General features: G+C 46.2%; 1 protein-coding gene across 1 annotated transcript in view; it reads right to left on the reverse strand.

The window, feature by feature from the left end:
- LOC119406990 (uncharacterized) overlaps window positions 1-20,753 on the reverse strand; it is a gene marked incomplete in the record, with an annotated part of 85,042 nt that overhangs the window by 31,833 nt on the left and 32,456 nt on the right. The window contains 3 exon segments of the mRNA XM_037673850.2: window positions 4,811-5,024; window positions 8,675-8,788; window positions 13,178-13,400. Coding sequence (XP_037529778.1) covers window positions 4,811-5,024; window positions 8,675-8,788; window positions 13,178-13,400 — 551 coding nt within the window.

Genomic DNA, 20,753 nt, shown 5'->3' on the forward strand with positions numbered 1-20,753 from the left:
CCATCGACTTTTAGTAATATTGTAGAAAACATTCAACGAAGGTGAGTTTGAATAGAGTAGAGAGACGAAACTCGACTTTAAAAGGCCCATAAACACAATAGGTTAAAATTTAATTGCGGTGTGCTGCAGTCGAGCACGAGTTTCAACAAATACTTAGCCGTGAAAATTTCTCAAAACGGTGCTGTAATATCGGAGTTACACGCGCTTGAGATCCAAAGCGACCTCGCTCACTTCGCTATGCTCTGCTTGTCGGCTCGTCTCTCCTCTTGGCTAAGTGCTCCTCCTCACCGTGCGAGGAGGAAGAACAGCGAGCATGCGTACCTGTGAGCAGACAAACAGGCTCTTTTGTTTCTGACATTACCAGACAATAGTGATGATGTCACGGCCACGATGGGGATACCGAAAGGCCCAAAGAGAACAAAGGTTTTGTTTGGTTTGTTTTGTTTCCTTTTGGGGGGGGGGGGACGCCCCCGCAGTTTGAAAGTGTTGTCGCATTTCGCATTGTTGATCCTTGCACGCGTTCTGAACTTGATGCACGCGTTTACTTGAAATGCTAAAAAATTGTCAACCCAGTGAGCAAGCTGGCTTCAGGAAATTATTCTCTACAATGGATCACATCCATGTGATCAATCAGATAATAAAGAAATCTGCTGAGTTTATTGTATATAAACCCCTTCACACGGTTTCCATAGATTAGGAAAAGGCACCAGACTAAGCAAAGATACTAGCAGTCTTGGTAGCACTGCATCTCCAAGAGTACTGAAGCATATCTGAACACTTTACCCAACATTTACAATGACTTCATAGCTAAATTGCTTCTCCACAAGAAAAAAAAAAAACGAACGAGAAAGACAAGACAGATGCAATACCTCCGATGTTGCTCACTACACGATTATGAGCATTCAAACAACTAATCGGGAAGAAATATGAACTAATTTTAATGAAAATATCTCGGCAACTTACCCTTGTAGATGACACCATACCCTTCAGCAATAATGGTGATGAAATGCAAAAATGATGAACACATAGAGTGAGAAAGCATAAAGTAAGGCTGAGGATAAATATGCAGAGGACCACGATAATGTTCAGTGCCTGGCAAGAGAAAGAGAGTTCACAATCGCCAATGTGAACCTTCACATGTGAAGAAATTCACCAGGTAAACGACAGGCTGGAACGCACATGGCAGGCATTCATAAACTATGACTGGCAAATTACCGCTGTTCCTAAAGCGAAACATACAAAATCATTGCGTTTTGCCAGTACTAACATAAAGTGCAGAACCTGGAGGATAACAAAGAAATCAGGAATAAAGTAGGACTACGTAGTGTAACATTATAGATGGGAAACAGCCGAATGGATCAGAGAACAAACTGGGGTAGCTGATATTTAGTTGACATTAAGAGAAAAAGATTCACCTGGGTAGGCCACGAAATGCGTAGGATACATAGCCAGTCGACAAATAGACTGACAGAATGAACACCCACTAATGGAGAACGCAGCTTAGGACTTAAAGGGCCCGTAAACAGGCTGTGACTTTTTTCTTACACCCCCCAATCAAGCTCACTAATTCGTACAGTAGACCACGGCGATCACGTTTTCCAAATATTACAGCGCTGCGCGCCGCGCAGACCCTTCATTTCGAAAAACAATTCCCACGCTTCTTTCCTACGCCTGACCAATCCTCCTCGTATGCGCAGTGACGCAAACTCGGCGATCGGCGAGTTTATGTAGCACTGAGCTCGTCGATTGGTCTAAACCAGGCCTCAACAAGTTAACATCAGTTCCTGTTCCCCGCCGCTACGAAACTGCGCCTTGTTTCTTGGCCCTGCGGTGATGCGGGTTCGGCCACACAGATAGCACCTGCACGAACTTGGCCTTCGACATATGAGCAACACGTAGAGGAAGCATTGTTCACTTGTCGGCTGCAAATCGAGCGGAGAGAGGGGAACCTCCGGTAGCTCGGACGGGTCGCGCTTGCTTGGTTTTCCCATTGCACGCGTGGCAAGCGGGGTTCTTTTTTCTCGCGCCCCTTGGTCGTCTTGGAAAGCAAGCACGCATTCCTGCTGCATTCTGAACTGTCACAAAGGTTTAAAAATACCGAAGAGCCGAAAACTGCCCGTAAAGTTACGGAGCACATGCGACAACGTAAACAATAAACAACCAGGGGCCACAGCAAGCGGAAGTGCATAGCGGCTGATCGAGCTCGCCGATGACGTCAATTGGTGACGTCCTGTCACGTTGCCAAAATGGGCGGAGTCACGACGACGGGCTATGCTAAAGCCTGTCCATGTGTTTTTCCGCCGGCTAGGTTAAGTAGCACCAACTCTCCCTTTACACCGGTTCCCGCCTAGCGGAAGCCGAAGTGCCGCCATGATGTTTCTGCTGCTTTTCCGGTTGATGCACCCGCCCCATGCTCGCCCACGCCCTCGCGACGCAGAAACACCGAGCGAAAACTCGCTCGGCGGCAGGCAGTTTACGACGAACCTCAAGACAACAACACTTGCGAAACGGAGAAGCAAATATGTGCTTTCTCGCGTGTGCACATGCGTGCGCAGAAACAAGATGGAAGGAAAAAGCGGAAGGAAGTGGCTCAAGAACTTCCTTCCGGAAGCTCCGGAACCGGAAGTGGGCGTCGTCGTCGAACAATAGATGGCGGTACTTAAAAAAGCGGCAGTAGACGCGATGGAGGGGCTTTAGGCTATGCCTTCCCCTCCCTGTGGCTGAGAAGGGTGGCGAGGCCGCACAAAAATTTGAAACCAGCTGAAACGGATGTTCTAACCTCTGCAACTTCCTTATTATAGCACGTACTTGCAAAATTCTTGCGGCAACATGTTCACATTACAAAAGTGCACATATTTCTCTTCATTACAATTCAGGACCTCGGGGTTGTTTACTGGCCCTTTAAGGGAGTTATGTGGGTTGACAGAATCAAGAAATCTCAAAGCATCAAATGGAATCAGCTCGCGCAGAAAAGGGTAAATAGAGGTAATTTGGAGAGGCCTTCATCCTGCAGTGGACATAAAAAGAAGAAGAAGAAGAAGAAGATGATGATGATGATGATGGGCAGCAGCTTCGTTCTCAGTAAGTGGATTTCTCTTCTGACCTCTTTCGTCAACAGGATACAGTTGAGCCCTGCTACAATGGCGCCACTATGTACAGCTGAATCCAGATCCCAAGAAAGTATAGTACTCTACGACATATCTATCAGTCTCATTCACCTTGACATTCAATATGTCGAATACGGCTCCCCTGCAGGTGTGCTTATCCCAGTTAGCCTGTGATAACATTCATCATCAGAAGATTCATGGCGACAAAACAGAACTGTTTTGACGCATGCCATCAAACAGGGCCTTGAATTTGAATGGCAGAGGAACCCCCGAAGAAAATAAAGTGAGCAAGGTGCTTGCCCCAAAATAAAGGCAGCTTACATAGCAGAGCTTACATTTGTGTTCCATAATGATGAATTTGCTGTAGTAGAGTTCAGTGGACCATAGCTGTGTAATGTGGTGAAGAATACTATTAGTAAAGAAAACTAACCACCGTACAGTGAAGCAAACAACCAGCGGCTGTCTGTTATGGAGAAGTGAACTGATAAGCTGCTTCAAGAATACGAAAGGCCTCCTGCGCTGACACGCACATTCAACAAGGTGTGGATCAAAAATTAATAAGGAATCTTCTATGCTTCTGACATGGTCTTAGAGAAATAAATTGGTAAATTTCCCATTTTTCACTATCTGAAGATGTGTGGATTTTTAGATAATATTCAGGATGGCATATTTTGTATCATTGATATATCTAACTGTTTTGCAAATCCCACTGAGTTCCACATTTATAATAGTCTATGCTACAGTGTGATGGTCTCTCTTGACAACCTAACATTGCCTGCCATGAACAGAACACACAGTAAAGACGGAACATTCAGAAGCATGTCACATCTGCACATGGAGACACCATGACTGAAGAAATATTAGAGGCATACCGTATTTATTCGAATCTGAGCCGATGGTTTTTTCGAAAAAACGATGTGCCATAGTGGGGGCTTGGCTTAGATTCGAGGATTTTGAAAAACGCGCCATTTTCATCGAGAAAAGTGTTGCAAAACTAGCGCCACTTAGACAGTATTGTAGCCGTTAGTAGCCGAGCCAACACCTGGCTTAAGTACGCACGCGAGGCCGCCATTTTTATCTTTGTGGCGAGTGTTGAGGCGAGCCGTTCGTCAGTTCGAGTCTCGTCAGTTCGACAGCGTCAAGGCTGCGCTGGCTGAAATGGACACCGACCTCGCCGTGATACTGGGTGGTATGACGGGCCAATTGCAGCCACTTGATGTTTGCATCAACAAGCCGTTCAAGGATCGCCTGCGGGGATTTTACACGGACTGGTTAAGCACCGAGGACCACCAGCTGACGCCGATGGGCAGCATCAAGCGGGCATCACTGTCTCAGTTGGCAGGCTGGGTGGCTGCAGCGTGGGACGACATCCCAGGAAGTTTGATCGTGCGCTCTTTCAAGAAGTGCGGCATATCAAATGCGCTTGATGGCACCGAGGATTGCGCACTGTTTGAGGACAGTGACAAAGAGATCAGCGACGACGACTCGGAATGAGCGCGGCATCTTGATGATGAACCAACTGCTCCGTTTCATCTTCACATTTTCAATAAATGTTTTCTCTTTGTGAGTTTTACCCGACCTACATTCGAGGTAAGTTTTTTTTTTTTTCGGGCTTCGGACTTTAGGGGGTCGGCTTAGAATCGGGGTCGGCCTAGATTCGAGTAATTACGGTATCTTACTTTCATGCAACTGGTGTGACTTACGGTGACTTCATCTCAATGTCCCCTGATGGCTGCTCTGTAGTCTCTTCCAGTGGAATCTCCACCGGCCCTGTTGGCTGCCCTACTCGCAGTTTCTTGAGCTGCTTTGTGGGACACTCTGCTGGATGTTTTGCACCCACCTGCACAAAGCTCCCCACTGTCTGCTCCATTGGTTGCTTTGCAGAAACTTTTGCAGCTCCTGCCTCTGGCACAACCCCTGCATCGAGACAGCATACAGGAGGCACTGTGACATGACAGCATCTGCCACTGTTAACAACACTTTCAATTTTATTCATATCTTGATTCACAAGCTGTTTCCAAATTTCCGGAGTTCTCCAGGTTTTTCCCCGAGCCTTTTCATGAAATTCCCTAATTAACACATAATTTCCATTCCATCTCGAGATGAGCTGGCAATAAAGTCTGATACTGCCACTCTCCAGTAAGCATGCAAGAAAATAATAACTCATAGGGCTGCATGAACACTCTTAAGATTGTGCCTCTGGATAAATTTGAATAATAAATACTCCAGTTGAATTGATAAAAAAATAATAAAATTGAGAGGTTAGTAAAATCTAAAGCAAATCACATACAAGAAAAAAAAGAGTCTTAAACCATTGCTAATTTATGAGATACCAGTAATAATTTTGTCAGTGAATGTGTCAACTACAGAATGAACATTTTTCCTTCTTTTAAACAATTGCATTAATAAAGCGAGACAGTTGATCACCCTTCACGATATCAGCGTGCTCACCATCGATGGAGCACAAGATATTTGCTTATAGCATCTTTATCCATAGCCATACAGGGAAGTACCACAAACCCAATACAAATCAATGACATTCTCCTCATTGTATTTTTTTTACTGGCAATTTTGCATGAATGGCAAACCAGTGACAGCAATAGCAAAGTTTAGTGCTGCGCTTAGATTCCCTGGATGGCGGTGAAGTGCGGGCATGTTATTGATGTGACCACAGCATAGAAGGGTGCTCCTGCTGGCTTGAAGTAACAGTGCTATAGCAGCTACAAAACCCTTCACAAACTGGTGGGATAAAGAGTGACAGTAATGCTGGTGCAAGCACCTCAATTATCTCGGTAGAGCACCTCGACAGTGCTTGGTACAACCGAAAAATGTGACTGTGTACCAAGGCCATCACTGCACTGCATGCAGGGCAGCATCACAAGCTTCACAGCCTGGGTGCTGCGATTAGCAGCCCATCTTCTTTTTTGTGTGAATTGACGCAATGAGGAAATAAAGCATTTTGGGAGCTAGCTATTTACAAACCATGAACCATTCTTTTTTAAACGTCATGTGCTACAGCTTCCAGAAAAAGTGGGTTGGTGCCTGGTATGCCTAGCGGCACCCTCCACCTTTGCTCGCCAGCAGAGGGTGGCACCGAGTCACTAGCATGGTTGTCTCAAAAGTTGCCTGTAGCTGGAACACACCTTGCAGCATGTGTGGTAAGGTTGTCGCACGTGTATTCGTGGCACTGGTATTTCTGAGCAGTTTATTCAATGAACCAAATTCAGCAGCTCAAAATTCAGCTCCCTGCTTCTATATAGACCGTTTTTTGCCCTCGCCCCTCATATGCCTCATCACTCTCCGGCCGCGAAAACAGTACTCTGTTGAGGCTCACATTGTGTTTAAAAATTCACAAAAGCTTGCGGTGATACCAAGCAGGGCTCCAAGCATGCCTAAATTGCATCGCCAGTGCTTGTTGACGATACTTTATGCGACCGCCAAGTGCTTGGGCCCAGGATCTGAGGTCGGTATGTGATGTGCTTGGTGGTAGCATTCACTGCGCATGCGCGAAATGCCTAGCCGTGGTCAGAAATAAGCGTACAGTGTGCTTGGTCTCACAGTTTAAGGTGCCGATGAGCAAAATGCCTAGCCACTGCTCCAAGCAGTCGCCACATGACGAGCTTGTCCCAGGGGGTCTGCAACCAATGCATAAAATGCCTATCCGCAGTTCCAAGAAGGTGGTGGGTGATGCAAGTGACAAAGCATGTCACTGATTGTTTGCTTGTGCACACCCACTTGCCTGATACTCTTTGTTGCACAGTTCGAGGTTCGTCTCATCATTGGCCCAATGAGAGAAGTTAGGCCTAGCCATGACTCTGAGCAGCAGGCGTGCAACGTGCGTGGCCGCAATGCCCAAGGTTTCAATGTACGCGATGCTTGGCTCATGTGATGGTATTCGGCATGAGGTCTGAGGTACTGATGGGCGGAGCATGGGTCAGACGAGTCAGGGCAATGTGCCTGCCGGCCCAAGACGAGCATTTCAATGACGAATCGGAGAGAGAAAGGATTACAGAAATTGACAAGTGATTTTCAAAAATCTATCCTTTCCACCATTTTCTGCGACATGAAAGCCCCCTTCAAGAACTACCGACAGGCAAGTTTTTCTTTGTAACACTCTTAAGAAGTAGGTCTGTGTCTGATAACCACACAACTGGACCATAAATGCTCTACCGTGATGTATGGTAATACTTGTGTCATTGATTATGATACACTATGGTGCCACTTCAAAACTCGCACCAACAATAATAAGAACCTGAACCTTACATGGAGCAAGGCAATAAGATCACATGTTTCCAAGCTTTGGTGACGTTGAGAGCCTGCTTTCATATACAGGGCTCCCATGTGGTAAGGAAAAAAATTTGCAGTGGCTTAGCTCGGCTATGCCAGGATATACGTAGCGTTAGCAAGGTTCAGCTGATTATTCTCAGCTTTCCAGATTGTCTAGAATTATTAGCCTTCTTCTGTTCATTCTTCGTACGCTGAACCGCTAATTGCCAGGCAACTACTTCGGGATCCGATGAGATAAGCTTCTCGGCTCTTCTGCGCCGTTGAGCAGCATTTGCGCTCTCCTTCTCCATGGCGTTACCCACCTGCAAACGCCAGTCAGAGGCGCTATCAAGCGGCTCCAGCACAGTGTCAGGCGGCGACTGCACAGCGAAGGTCAATAGCTGCGCGCGCGCCGCCGCCAGCGTGTCTGCCGCGGCTATGACGCCACTCCTCCCGAACGCGCAGACCAGCAGCGGCGAGTCGCGCGTGGCGGTGGCGGAGAGCGCGTGAGATGCCGGCTCCAGTGAGCCAGCTGTGCGACATCACTGATCCTTGCGCATGCGCAGCACGGCTCATGAGGATCCACACAAAATCGGCTCCGGCTAGGCAAGTGCAGCTAACGCTACAAAAAGTGATACGGCTGCTGCAATAAATATCAGCAAGGCGCCACCTCAACCAGGCACATGTGCCTCCCATAATTTCTGTCTACTATAGGACACCTAACATAAAACAACACATGATACATCCACCTGCCCAGCACCCATTTCACAGTCAACAGTGTGCCTACTCCGCAAAAAAATTCCTTGCAATGGCACTTCAAGTGACACCGGTGTAAGAAGCTAGAACCACCCAACAAGAGAGCAAAGGGTGGAGAGGAACAGAAGTCACTGTCATGAGCAAGGTGTTGCTGCATGCACCCCGCAAACATGTCTTTCTGTGACCGTCGGCAATACTCGCAGAACAGGCGAAACGTCAGGGAGCCCAAGCAGCCACCAAACACATCATATTGATGACGATGTCATGAGGTGCAGACAACTCAGATAAGCACACGCGCTTACTTTAGAGCCATATTAAGATACAGTCAAGGCTTCATTCGCAACTAATATCAGTCAGAGGTACCTACGTATGCAAGAAATGTAACAATACAAACATCTGGATTTTTATATTTTGGTGTGAGTGGTCTTTTAAATGATTTAGTGCAGCTCTTAAGTGTCTCAATATGATCACTAAAAAATAGCTCCTGCACTACAGAGGCGACCAGCATTGGTCATCTTCATACAAGCAATACACTCAACCCTTACCTTTCTTCTGGCGAGCTTCAATCCACTTGTTTAAAAGATAGCTGAAGAAACGCTCATTCCAGTCACGCACAGTTCCCGCGGGAAGCACAGGCCCCATGCTGATGACGCCATCATCTGAATAAAAATCAATAAATAATGTCCGAAAGAGTTCTGAGCAATGGTAAGTGAAACAATAATTTTGAGTTTATTAGTGAAAGAATAGTACATACATGCTACAGCACATACCTGAGAAGAAAGCTTCAGGCAAACTCAACCAAGAGGGAGGAATTCCTTCTATATTACCTTATTATTGATAAATGTATGTTTGCTACCAAGGATCTTTGTAGAAAGACACAAAAAGTATTCATAAAGACACCGCTATACAGCTTCAATCATGAACAAGCAAGTAGGTATTAATAAAGTGCAACTATGAACCAAATATTGTGACCAAAATCGTGAACAAAAAGGTGAGTGGAGTTCTTAAGCTTCCATTCGTGTGTTTCCTGTCATTGGTGTGACTGAAAAAATTATCTACTGACACACAAGAGTATGAAATAAAGTTAATGTGCAGTTTAAGTGAAGAATGACTGATAACAATAGCAAAGAGAGCGAGAGGAGGAAAGTGGAGGAGGAGGAGAGCAGCTACACAAGAAACACCGTACCTGAGATCTGTCTGTGGCAGCTAAGATGCGGCACTTAGCTGCCACAGACTGCCGTCACAGCCGTCTGTTTGCCGATGACTTCACCAGTAAGGTGTGCGGTGAGCACGTCCGCCAAGACCATAATTGGAAACAAAATGGTACATGAGCGGAGGTCTGTCTGTGGCGATTGCTATAAAATGCACCCATGCATCAGTGCAATGTGCCACACAACATATTGTTTACACCAGTCGCACTACTCATTCCATTTTTTTAATAATAATGAGTCATTCCGCACCTACTGTCCCAGCCATGGCACTTAGCCAAAAACCATTTCTCTTAAAAAATTACAAAAGATTACACCTATACCTACCTGCCAACCTGAGGGCTTTTAAAATAGAGAAATTTGCCACAGAAATTTTTTTTTTTTCAGGTGGTGTCTGTGATTGGTCTACCCTATGAGATTTAGCTCAATTTCAAATGGTCACATTAAAGGGCTCCTGCAACGCTTCTTGAACATACTCAGAAAACGTTTCCTATTACAACACTATTCACAGCAGGAAATTTGCAATTTTGTTTCACCAACAGCTGAAAAATCGCTTGCTCTCCTCTAGGCAAACTGCGTACTAGTTGAAGAGATGGATATGGCCAGTGGCCGATTTCATGATCCCGAAAAGCAGCCTCGGTAAAATTTGTGTTGATTGTTCCGAGTTCAATAAATACAAGATATAGATGTCTCTCTCTTCAAAAAGACCACAGAAGTAACTCCACTTCGTGGGGGTGCTATCACCCCCCCTGTAATGTAGTTTTCGCCTCATGGTTCCCGCACGTTGTAGTCAGCGTAGTTAGTTGCCGCCGCGAGAAATGGCGCTGTGTTTGCACGGCGGTGCCAGCGCCATCTGCAGAAAGCAGCAGAAAGCGAGGTTACGGTGGCACTTGAGAATGAGCACTTGGTCTCTTTGGGGTTTGGCAGCATTCGCGGACGGACGTCTCATGCACGAGACCGTGGGGGCGATTCCGTTGCTTGGTCCCACGAACTCGTGCAGTGCGTCAAATGCCAGCGACGCTGCATTCGCGGTACATTGTATGTGTTATGTGTTTCGTGTGTGTTATGTTCTCTGTGTGTTGTATTGGCATTATGAATCTGGTTACGTATTTAACATGTTACTAGTTATGTATCGGAGTGTGCTGGTGAGCTCACCGTTGTAAAAGCAGTTAATAAATGTACACGTGTTCATTTGCACAACTGTGTGAACTGTGTCCATGTGTTCCGAGAGCGGTGGCTCACTTTAGACCCCACAACTTAACACTACCCACTTCGATCAACAGTCATCAACTTATTGCTTGTGTTCTCCTACGTTCATGTGAGGCGGTACACAACAACCTATGCCCGTGCTATTTCAAACACTATGTGCCTGAGTGGGTCACTTGTCTCATACTCACTACCACTACAACTAGCCACTACAACAGCACTCACCAATTCATATCGTCACTTCTAAAACCACAAGTATGCTTGCCAGTGCACCTTCAAAAACCGAATGCTTTGGCAGAGGTTGCTTTGTGTTTAGGTAGTAATTAAAACTGCTTCAAAATGCGCTATCTGGGCTTGGCTACTAATTGTCGGTCAACCTGATGCAGGACAAAAGCGGTGAGCACCAGGTAGTGACAGAGCTTGACTAGGGCAGCTATTGTCAGTGTGTCCATCTAATGGACTGTCCATTTCAGAGAAATGACCGACTGCACCGTTTTGAAGTGCACCCAATCTGAGTGCACCATGCAAAACATCCAGTTTGTTTACTCCGTCTGCTCATTTGGTGCTCATGTCCTCCTTCTCCTCACATTAACCTCATCTTGCTCATCTCTGCTGGCGCTCATTAAGCTACCATGATGAGGAGAGCGTTCGCCACCTCAGTTGTCTGCTTGCCGCACTGCAACTGTTATTCTGTTTTCCACACTGCGCTATAAGCAATACGCTTATATATTCTCCCATACAGTTCTATGGGAGAATTAAAGAGGCACTGCAACACTTTTCAGCATGGGCAGAAAAAGCTGCCAATCGGTAGTCGAGGCTCCTGAGAACACGCGAGCCAAACATAGCACAGCACGCGGCCTGGACTTTACAATTAATTCTCAAAGTCAGCTAGAAATCGTTCCCTCTTCTTTCTACAAATGATGCCATATACCCAAATTCACGGCTGGTTGATTTGAGCATTGTGAGCTGCATAGTTACAAAGCCGCCACAGCAAGCCAGCACGTGCCCACATGCGTTCATGATTACACTGAAAGTAAGCCGTGAATTCGAAAAAAAGAAAAAGTGCTCCAAGTCATGACGCGAGCGTGACAACTTCTTTCCCCCGTTCCATCCCTCCCTGCCCTGCTTAGTTTCTAGCACGCTCGTCCAGACGAGAGAAGAGCGAACGCAATTAAGCGTGCGACGAATATCTGTAACTCCGCCCGTACTTAACGGATTATAAAAACTTTTGCGGTGATCGATTCACGAGGTAATAAACTCCTTTAAGCGAAGCCATTCGATGGTTACTTGGAGAAGTGTTGCAGGGCCCCTCCTTTCAGTGGGAGTCAGAGATGACTGCATTTTATTCAGCCCTGCAATATTAGCAGTTATGTTAAATGCGGTCTATGCTGTACTAACCTGCTAAAGTAACTCGAGAAAATTAGCATACTACAAAGACAACTTTTAAATAAGACATATATAAGGCAGTGAACACGCCCACTTCAGTGTTCCTTTTGCTTGTATCAGACAAACAGTGTTGCACTAAGTTGAGACATTGCAAAAACTTGGAGGACGCTTGAGCTTCGCCTCCAACAGTAAAACGCGATAACGTAATCGGGCCCCATGCACATCGCCTTCTCAATCCGCCTTTTTCACGATGCCACGGTGCATGCGCCTTCATCTCCAGAGGCTTTCGTTCTGGCAATACCGGTTGTCCCTGCCCCTACTAAAGCCCCACAATACAGAAGAGGGCAGCCCAGGAAAATTAAAAAGGCGGATTGCTAGCCTGGCTTCGGTTCTCAGTGGATGCCTCAACCGTGCCGCAAGAAAATGAACGTCTGTGTGAGTAAAATTGGCCATTTCAAACTACCCTAGAATGCCTACTGCAAGTACAGTTGTGCCCACTACACCATACTTCTTCCTTTTGCGAATCAGTGAAAGGCCCACTACGCATCCGTAAGGCAACACGCTAACATACACAGCTCCTGCTGCTGATGATGATGATTAAATATGTCTAAGCGCTTTGTAATGGGTGGGCCTTTAAAACACCCACTCGTTGCATAATTCACATGTCTTGTCACCGGGCATGATTGTACACTTCTGCCATGCAATATTACATGCAATATTACTCCTCCCCCTACATGACGTTCATATAGCGTTTTTTTTTTTTCGAAGCAGTTTCAAGCAATGGTGTGGCTCGATGGTAGAACATCTGCTTGCCATGCAGAAGGCCCGGGTTCGATTCTCACTTGAACCGTAGATTTTTATTATTTATTTTATTTGCATCTTTCTCAATTTCTCACTCGCAAACAACGCTGATTTTTCACTCACAACCAACAACGACACCGTCACCAGAATTTCTGCGAAACGAGCTCTTTAATGCTGTCACATTAAAATTGACCGGCTGAGAACATGCGGCCCTAAGCACAACCATGTTGAACGTAACAGGCAGCGAACAAGCCCACTTCAGTGTTCCTTTTGCTTGTCTCAGCCAAACAGTGTTGCACTAAGTTGAGACATTCCAAAATTGACCGGCTGAGAACATGCGGCCCCAAGCACAACGATATTGAACATAACAAACCATATTCAGCACTGCGACTCGCAACAAAACCACAAAACAGAGAGAAACGCATGCCAGAAAAGGCAAGACAGCACCTGTAATCGTAAATGGCAGCTGCCAAGGCGACTCCTGCCAGTCGATAAGCAGTGTCTCCAAGTCAACTAGCAGGATGGCTTCATGCGCACGGGCGAGCCCGTCCTCAGCATTGTCCTCCGTAAGCTTGCTTTCTTTCACCCGCTCTCTTCCACTGCTCTCTGATGTTGGGAAAGCAGCAGTGATAGGAGTGCCATAACTTGTGCTCGGATGGGGCTGCACAGGCTGTCACCAAGACATATATGTCACACCCACGCTCATTAAAGATATGCAAATGAAAATTTTTAGGACCAAATCAAATATTAATAAAATAGTGCTACAAACAAATCAAATCAAACCTTTTAGTAGTTTTCAAATATTAAACTGTATTTACCATTATTATAACATCAGATTCACATCCCAGCATTTCTGATGTTGACAAGTCATTAAACTGCATCCCTCGATGTGTTGCTTATCAAAAGCACAAATAAAACATTGCGGAACAAATACTAAGTACAGTAAAAGCTCAGTGATATAAATTTCATTAGGTCGCACGTAATATTCATATCAGCCAAAATTCATATAGTCAAAGCAAAGACAAAACAAAGAAATTGTTAATTGAGTTGCAGCCAAAAAGATTTCTAGTATTTTGCGGACTGCGCATGCTTTGTCCGTGATCTCAAACACTGGGCGTGGAAAGACTGCAGATGTTGCACCGCAAGCCTGGCTCTAGCATCTGATAACCCGACAGGCCGTCAAACGCTGGCTGGCTGACGTGATGCATTCTCAAACTTCCTACCTTCTTACACTCCGTGGAGGAAGAGGAAGACTGAGAGACCTCAATACATACCAATGCATTGCGAAAAGTGTGGCAGAACCAATGTAAAATTTAGGCTTAGGGGTTTAGGAGGCAAACAGCAATCTTCCAAAGGGCGTTCAAGGTAGGATCAGAGGGATGCTCACTGAATTATGGTGACTCCACAGATTTTAATACCTGCAATAAACATGGCAGACGCTGTGCACTCGATATGTAGAGAAACGTTGAAAGTGCAAGTTTGCCTAGGTCTTTGTAGCTAGCAAGCAATCTTGATATTCTTCTAAGGCAAGCTCTAGCCAGAAGAAATGTCATGCAGAACAGTCTAGACAGTACCAGAACATGCTATAACAAAAAATTTTCAGCAGCTGCAGTATTGAATTAAAACTGTCGTGGCAGCAATGTGCACTTTCTTTTTTCCATGAAGTTGTGAGGCACGTTAAGAGATCCCGCAAGATTTTTTGAACATAGCCAAAAAATGCTGCTGATCAGCAGTCAAGGCTCCTGCGAACATGTGATCCAAATATTATAGTACTGTACACAGCAGGGAATTGACAATTTTGTTTCAAAGACAACCAAAAATAGCTTGCTCTCCTCTTGGCAGTTACCAGGAGCGACTAGATAGTTTGCTGGAGGGATACAGGTACTGGCTAATCTCAAGATTGCAAGAATATACTCAGCGATACTTCTATTCATGGTTTCAATTTCAATATATAAAAAATATAGATGTCTCTCTATTCAAAAATACCAAAGAAGTAATTCCACTTGGCAATTCTCATCTCGATCAATGGTTGTCGGCTTAATGTTTTGTTTAATCCTACATTCATGCAAGCAGCACAGGGTGTACTACACCTGTGCAATTTCAAACGCTATGTGTTTGAGTTGCTCACTTGTCTCGTACTGAGCCTGCTAGGACAGTACTTACTGATGTACATCATCGTTTCCAAAACTACCGGTATGTTCACCAGTGCACGCTTGCTCTCTTTTCCGTACTTCGCATGCTTGATGCTTTGACAGACATCGCTTGTTTAGCCAATTGAAACCACTTGAAAATGCACAGTCTGCATTTAGCTACTATCCATTGGTCAAGCTGATGCAGCACAAAGCTGCTGTGCGCAAGGTTATCACAGAGCTCAGCCACCCTTCAGCATGACATTTGTGCTTCCTGTGCTGTGCAGGCACCACGGTCGCCACATGGTGCCACCAAGTTTAAAGAAGAAACAAAGATAAAATGCTCAATGCCATGACACACGCTGATGTAGCGGGCCCCCTTGTTATTCCTCCCCATAGGCATGGGCACAGGGGGGGGGGGGCAGGGGGGGCGGCCGCCCCCCCTAATCACCTAAGAGGGGGGCGCAAAATCTGCCCCGTACATTGACCCTTCTAGTCACCTACGAGGGGGGGGGGGGGCGCAAAATCTGCCCCATACATTGACTTAGTAGGGTGGGGGGGCGCTGCGATGAACCTTTGCCCCCCTTATAGAGAACCCTGCGCACGCCTATGTTCCTCCCTATGTAGCTTCCAGCAAACTCTTCAGGATGAAAGAGGAGAGAAAGCCCTCAGAGCCTGCAACAAATCCCTATAACTCCATTAATACTTGATGGATTTGAAAAATTTTTACGGGAAAAGATTTGTGAGCCAATAAGCTCCTATAGTGAGATCACTCCATGATTATTACAGGGGTGGATCAGGGTACACGAGTTTGGGAGCAGTCCTGGGAGCAGGCAAAAGTGGAGCAAGCTTGGAGCAGCCAAAAAGGCCTTTTCGAGCAAGTTTGTAGCAGTCGGAGAGAATGCTCAGAGCAAATGTAGACCCTTTTCACAGCACTTGTGAAGCAAAATTTGTCCAATGCTGCATTTGGCAAACACTAAGCTAAATTGTGCAATAGCCTTATTTAGCTACGTGCAGCCGCACATTTTTTGAAGATGAACGCGTGAGTGCCAACCACAGAGTTGATAAGCGCTGCATAACAGAGCACAGCGGCGAAATGAACGAGAATACGCACGTGCGCTCGATGAGCGGTTCTGTGCACCTGTCTTTGCTAGGCTGTTCCGGGAACCGGACACCACACCCGCTTCTTTTAAGCACCGTTACCGTTATCCTTTTTTCTTTTCTGAATGCTGCCATCAAGTTATAAAAAAAGGCCATGTGGTCGCGCGAGACGGATGGGATGTGATATACATATACCCGCTGATTATACTACGTGCGTATCACCATTTTTTTTTCCTTTTTCTTGTGGTCCACACAGCACTTTCCTGAGGCAAAAAGATATCTGCCAGTGCAAACAATAAACAGGACAAAAAAGCGAGGACAAAAAAGCAGGTGGGTTAAGTCCGTTTCACATAACAGCCTGGCAGACGAAGCTGCACCGGACTGTTCACTGTGCACATATGCACGTATTCTCGTTCATTTCCCCATTGCGCTCCGTCACACGGCACTTATCGGCTCCGCGGTCAATGCTCGTGCATTCAGGTTAAAAAATGGGCAGCTGTACACACGTTGGTGTTGTCCTTTTCGTTCTGTTTTATATAGTATGTCTCCCAATGTGCAGTCGTGCTAGGTAGTACAATGCCTGGAGAAATATGCTCATATCCTGGAAGTTTTCTTCTAGATTAAACTTCTCCAGAACTGCAAAATAATTCTGGCATCTTGTTGTTGTGGTACTATGTGATATTGGACACAAAAGATAATTCTGCGCAATAAAGCCAACTTTTTTCATACAAAAGACACTTTGGTGTAATGAGCTTCCCCCATGAAAAAAGAAAAAAAGTAAGACAACACTTGGTCCGAACACTTGTGAAACCTCCGTCCTTTTTTTCTTTTTCTTTTTTTCTTCCATGGCGTATTGGCCTCGAGGAGTTACGGAGTAGCCCTCTATCGGACGTGCCTCGATTGCGTGCTAGGCAGGATGCCGCCGGCGCGCTCCCTATAGGTTTTGCTGTCGGCGCTCTACAAAAACACCTCGCGGGAGCCCTCCAGGGCATTTCTGTAAGTACTTTCGAAATGAACTGTGTTCTTTACTGTCAAGATAATCATTTTCGACGAACTGAAAGCACAAGATAGTCTACAGTCGCTGTCTCTTTGCAGAAAACCGAGCACCCGCTTCACGCTGTCACCGCGTTGGAGACCCCTGAACCGGCTTCTTACGTGAAAGGTAGTCACTCGCTGAGTGCAAACTATGTGAAATATCTCGTTAGAGTAGACTGCCTGTATAACCAAACGGAGCATAACAGAAAGAAGCCTCAAGCCAGCGATCGCACGGGTTCGCGACGACTGACGGTGCCTCTACATTTATGAGCGTCTGCATGTATGTTCGTACTGCTGGTTTCGCTTTTGCTACGAGCGCCTTTTGGCACCGCGCTGTGAACTTTAGGCCGCAAAACATGAGAATTTGTGAGTAAACAAACAACTACTGTTGCGCGGACGCTATCAGAGCAGTTCAAAAACAATTTCCTTACAACTGCGGCTTCGGTGCGCATGACAACTTTGTGATCTGCCGTCCCGACGATTCAGTGTTTTTTTTTTCTTTTTCGGTCTAAATTCGGGTACGTTTCAATGTCATTTGACAAGTTGTCTCGCACTGCGTATTGATCGGTCTTCTCAGCGGGCAAATGCCGCTGCTTCTGTTTCTTTATTCAGCGCATTCGTTTCGTTTGGTGCTCACACAAAACGTGAGCAAATGCGATGCCTTTTTTTAATGCTCCTTATTATCGTTCCGTTTGCATTCCAGTGAACTTGCCGCTCTCTGTGATCAACAAATTCATAGACCAAAGCTTCACCACTTCGAGATTGCTGGTGGAAGGAGAACCAGTCTACGAGACCGAGCATGTAGTAGCATGCGACGCCTAGGAAAAGAAAGAAAATACAGTAACGCGGGAGAATCAGTACATCGACTGACAAGAAGATGGCTTTCGCCTTCTAGTCATCTTTAACGAATGCATAAGGGACCCTGTGCGTTTTTTAATTCAACGTATCTAAACAATGACTTGTGCATCTGCAGCCGATTTTGTGAACGCTGAGCACGGGGCCGACGATCAAGAGGTCGCATTGGAGGGTTCTGAGATGGCATCGCACGTGGTAAAATGTAGCGCTTTTACCATCCTGTGGCAGATAAGCATCATTTGCCGGCGGGAAGCGCGCGCGAGCCATCGTCTCAGTGCGCGCTGTCTGCTACTCACCCAACATCGCAGGCCCGACGCAGTAACAAAAGTCTTCGTCGCGGAAGTGCTTGTTGCACACAAGACTCGTAGCGGATGGCTACTTGCCAGTTCTTAGCTTTACAACCCATGCTTCACGCTGTTTCTTGTCCCGCGGTTACCAGTGCAGGCTGACACTGGGCTCCTTTGCGTAAGCGCGGCGCTGCGGCACCGAGCGGTAGAGCCCCATGTTCGTCGCCTTCGGAGGCAGCCACTCTATTAAAATGGTTTCAATTGAGTAGAAAATGAGAGAAAACTTCCGAATTTGAACAGACCGCAGCGCATGTGGGACTTGAAACTCGTTTTCAAAGCACGCGGCAGTGCGCCACAAGCAGCCGACGCGGCCGCGGAGACCATGTGATCCTGCCAAGTACGTCACGCCGACGGTGGCGCCGGCATTTCCAGTGGTGGGCCTCGAGGCCAATAGCGCCTGTTGAGCCAACCTCCACAGCCGATTACAGCCTTGATGAAACCGAAACTATAACCATTTCGGTGAAACCAAAAACACGATGTTTCAGCCACGTTTTCGGGCATGGGGCTTGATGGCTGTTGTACCTTGCGGTTAAATTCGGGTGCTGTGGTGCAGTACGGCGCTGATAAATGAGTTTGGCGCAACAGGAGTGGTTTGGCGCAGGATGGTGCAGCTGTTCCACCCCTGCTATTAAAAAAAAAAGGTATTGCAGGGCCCCTTTAGATACCTGGTGATGGCAACAATTTTTGTTTCTCCTTAATTCCTAGATCGAATGGTCAAACATCTGTATGTGTTGCAATGTAGCCAAGTATATTAAGTATCTCGTGTAGCAGCTACTCGCTGCAATGTTAGCCTGTATTCAATGTACCTCTACATAGAAAAAAAAGGGAATTACTGTTGTGTTTTTAACAACCATGCAAGTATACTACGTGCATTAGTACTTGAATTGCGCCCAGAACATACAGCACAAATTGCATACAAAATGTGACATACTGGTTCTTTCGGCACCATCTGCAACTTGCAGCTGAGCATGCAACAGCTCAATAATGCTTAGATCTGCAAGCTTGGCACAAGGCTTGCCGTGTAAGCCTTACATGCTTACACAATAAAAAGAAGCATCTGCAGGCTTCGTTTGATGCATGATCATTCTTGAAAACAGCACACCAGAGAATGATTGAACGTGGTGAGGAAAAGGCACTACTTTCACAGCCCTTGTAAGGAGCACGGCTCAGCATGTTTAGGGTAATGGAAGAGGAATGTTAAAGAATAGAAAAAGCTAGGAGAAAGAAAGAGCAGAGATTTGAACCTGCATGAGCAGTGGACGTTTGCACGCATGCTCCTTCATTGACCAAGCAATGAAAACAGAATAGAGCCAGTTTGTAGGTCGGTGTACTGGACGCAATAAAAGAAAGGGCACATGGAAAGGCGCATGGCCTCTGCAATTATGCACCGGCAGATGATTGCAGAGGCCACTAAGGGCGCCCCCTGTGTAGCTGTCCTGTTTAGGTCCCTGTTTACCTGTCCCTGTTAAGCACCGTAAGGGTGCTACGGATGTTGGCTACTATGAGGAAGCTTCATGAAATGCAATGTCATGGCCCCTCCATAGTTTTTTACTTCCTCCGTGTCGCCCTCTGTGCATCCCTGGCACAAGGCCAATCCATTTGACAGAGCAATTAATGAGGCACTGTGCAGTTGCATGATATCCATTTGCTTGGAAACCTGGCAATTGGCATCATGTAGCACTACCTGGTTTACGGGCCACTTTGCTGGCTTGTTGCTTTAGTGGCTTCCTACTCCAGGAGAGCAAGAATGTATATAGCAAGCAAAATTCTTCCTCTTTTGGCCTTTCCTTCTCGTGGTCACCTCGCCAAGCCAACACTACTGCCAAACAGTGCGTTTGGTGGTTTGATACTGCTGCCAAATGCACTTGCCACTCGCCGTCTTAATGACGGGCAATAGTCATAGGCCTCATGGCCCTTGCACGAGTAAAAACAACAAAAGCAAGTAAAGAAAATGCACACTCAGCAGCTTGTGGACACTCACACACATTTTTGCAAACACAGTGTGATCGACGAGACACAGAGAAAGTAGAGGAGAGGAATATCTAAGGCCATGACAGCATGTGCCAGAAGCGCAACAGCGTCCCGGCTTGGCAAGGACAAAATTCAGATTTCTCTGTAGCACAACAGATGAAGCGTCCAGCATGTCCCCATTATTTACATGCTCTTCTATGAACAAAACACACAAAAATTCCAATACTATTTTCCCAGATAACATTCAGCAATAAAGAAATAAAAGTGACAAACATTTGACCAGTAGTTATTACTGCACACTGCCCTAATGCAGCACTGCTCTTGAAACAAGCTACCAGCTGATGCTTGCTGATGAAGACATGAGCGCGCAACCAAGTGACTGCGCTCCACTGATAGAAAAGTACTGACATGCTTGCCAGCCCATGCTTGCCGAGTTGGGCCGTAACATTAAAGGATGTCACCAGGGCGTTCTGTGATGTCACTACCTTTATTTATGGTACTTGCTAACAGTGGCTCGACATGCTGCGTGGCAGTGCTTTTGTTGTTTGTGCAATGCGAGATGGCAGACCTCCTCACTACTTTGCT

Source organism: Rhipicephalus sanguineus, chromosome 1 (genome assembly GCF_013339695.2).
Source record: "Rhipicephalus sanguineus isolate Rsan-2018 chromosome 1, BIME_Rsan_1.4, whole genome shotgun sequence".
Lineage (NCBI taxonomy): Eukaryota > Metazoa > Arthropoda > Arachnida > Ixodida > Ixodidae > Rhipicephalus > Rhipicephalus sanguineus.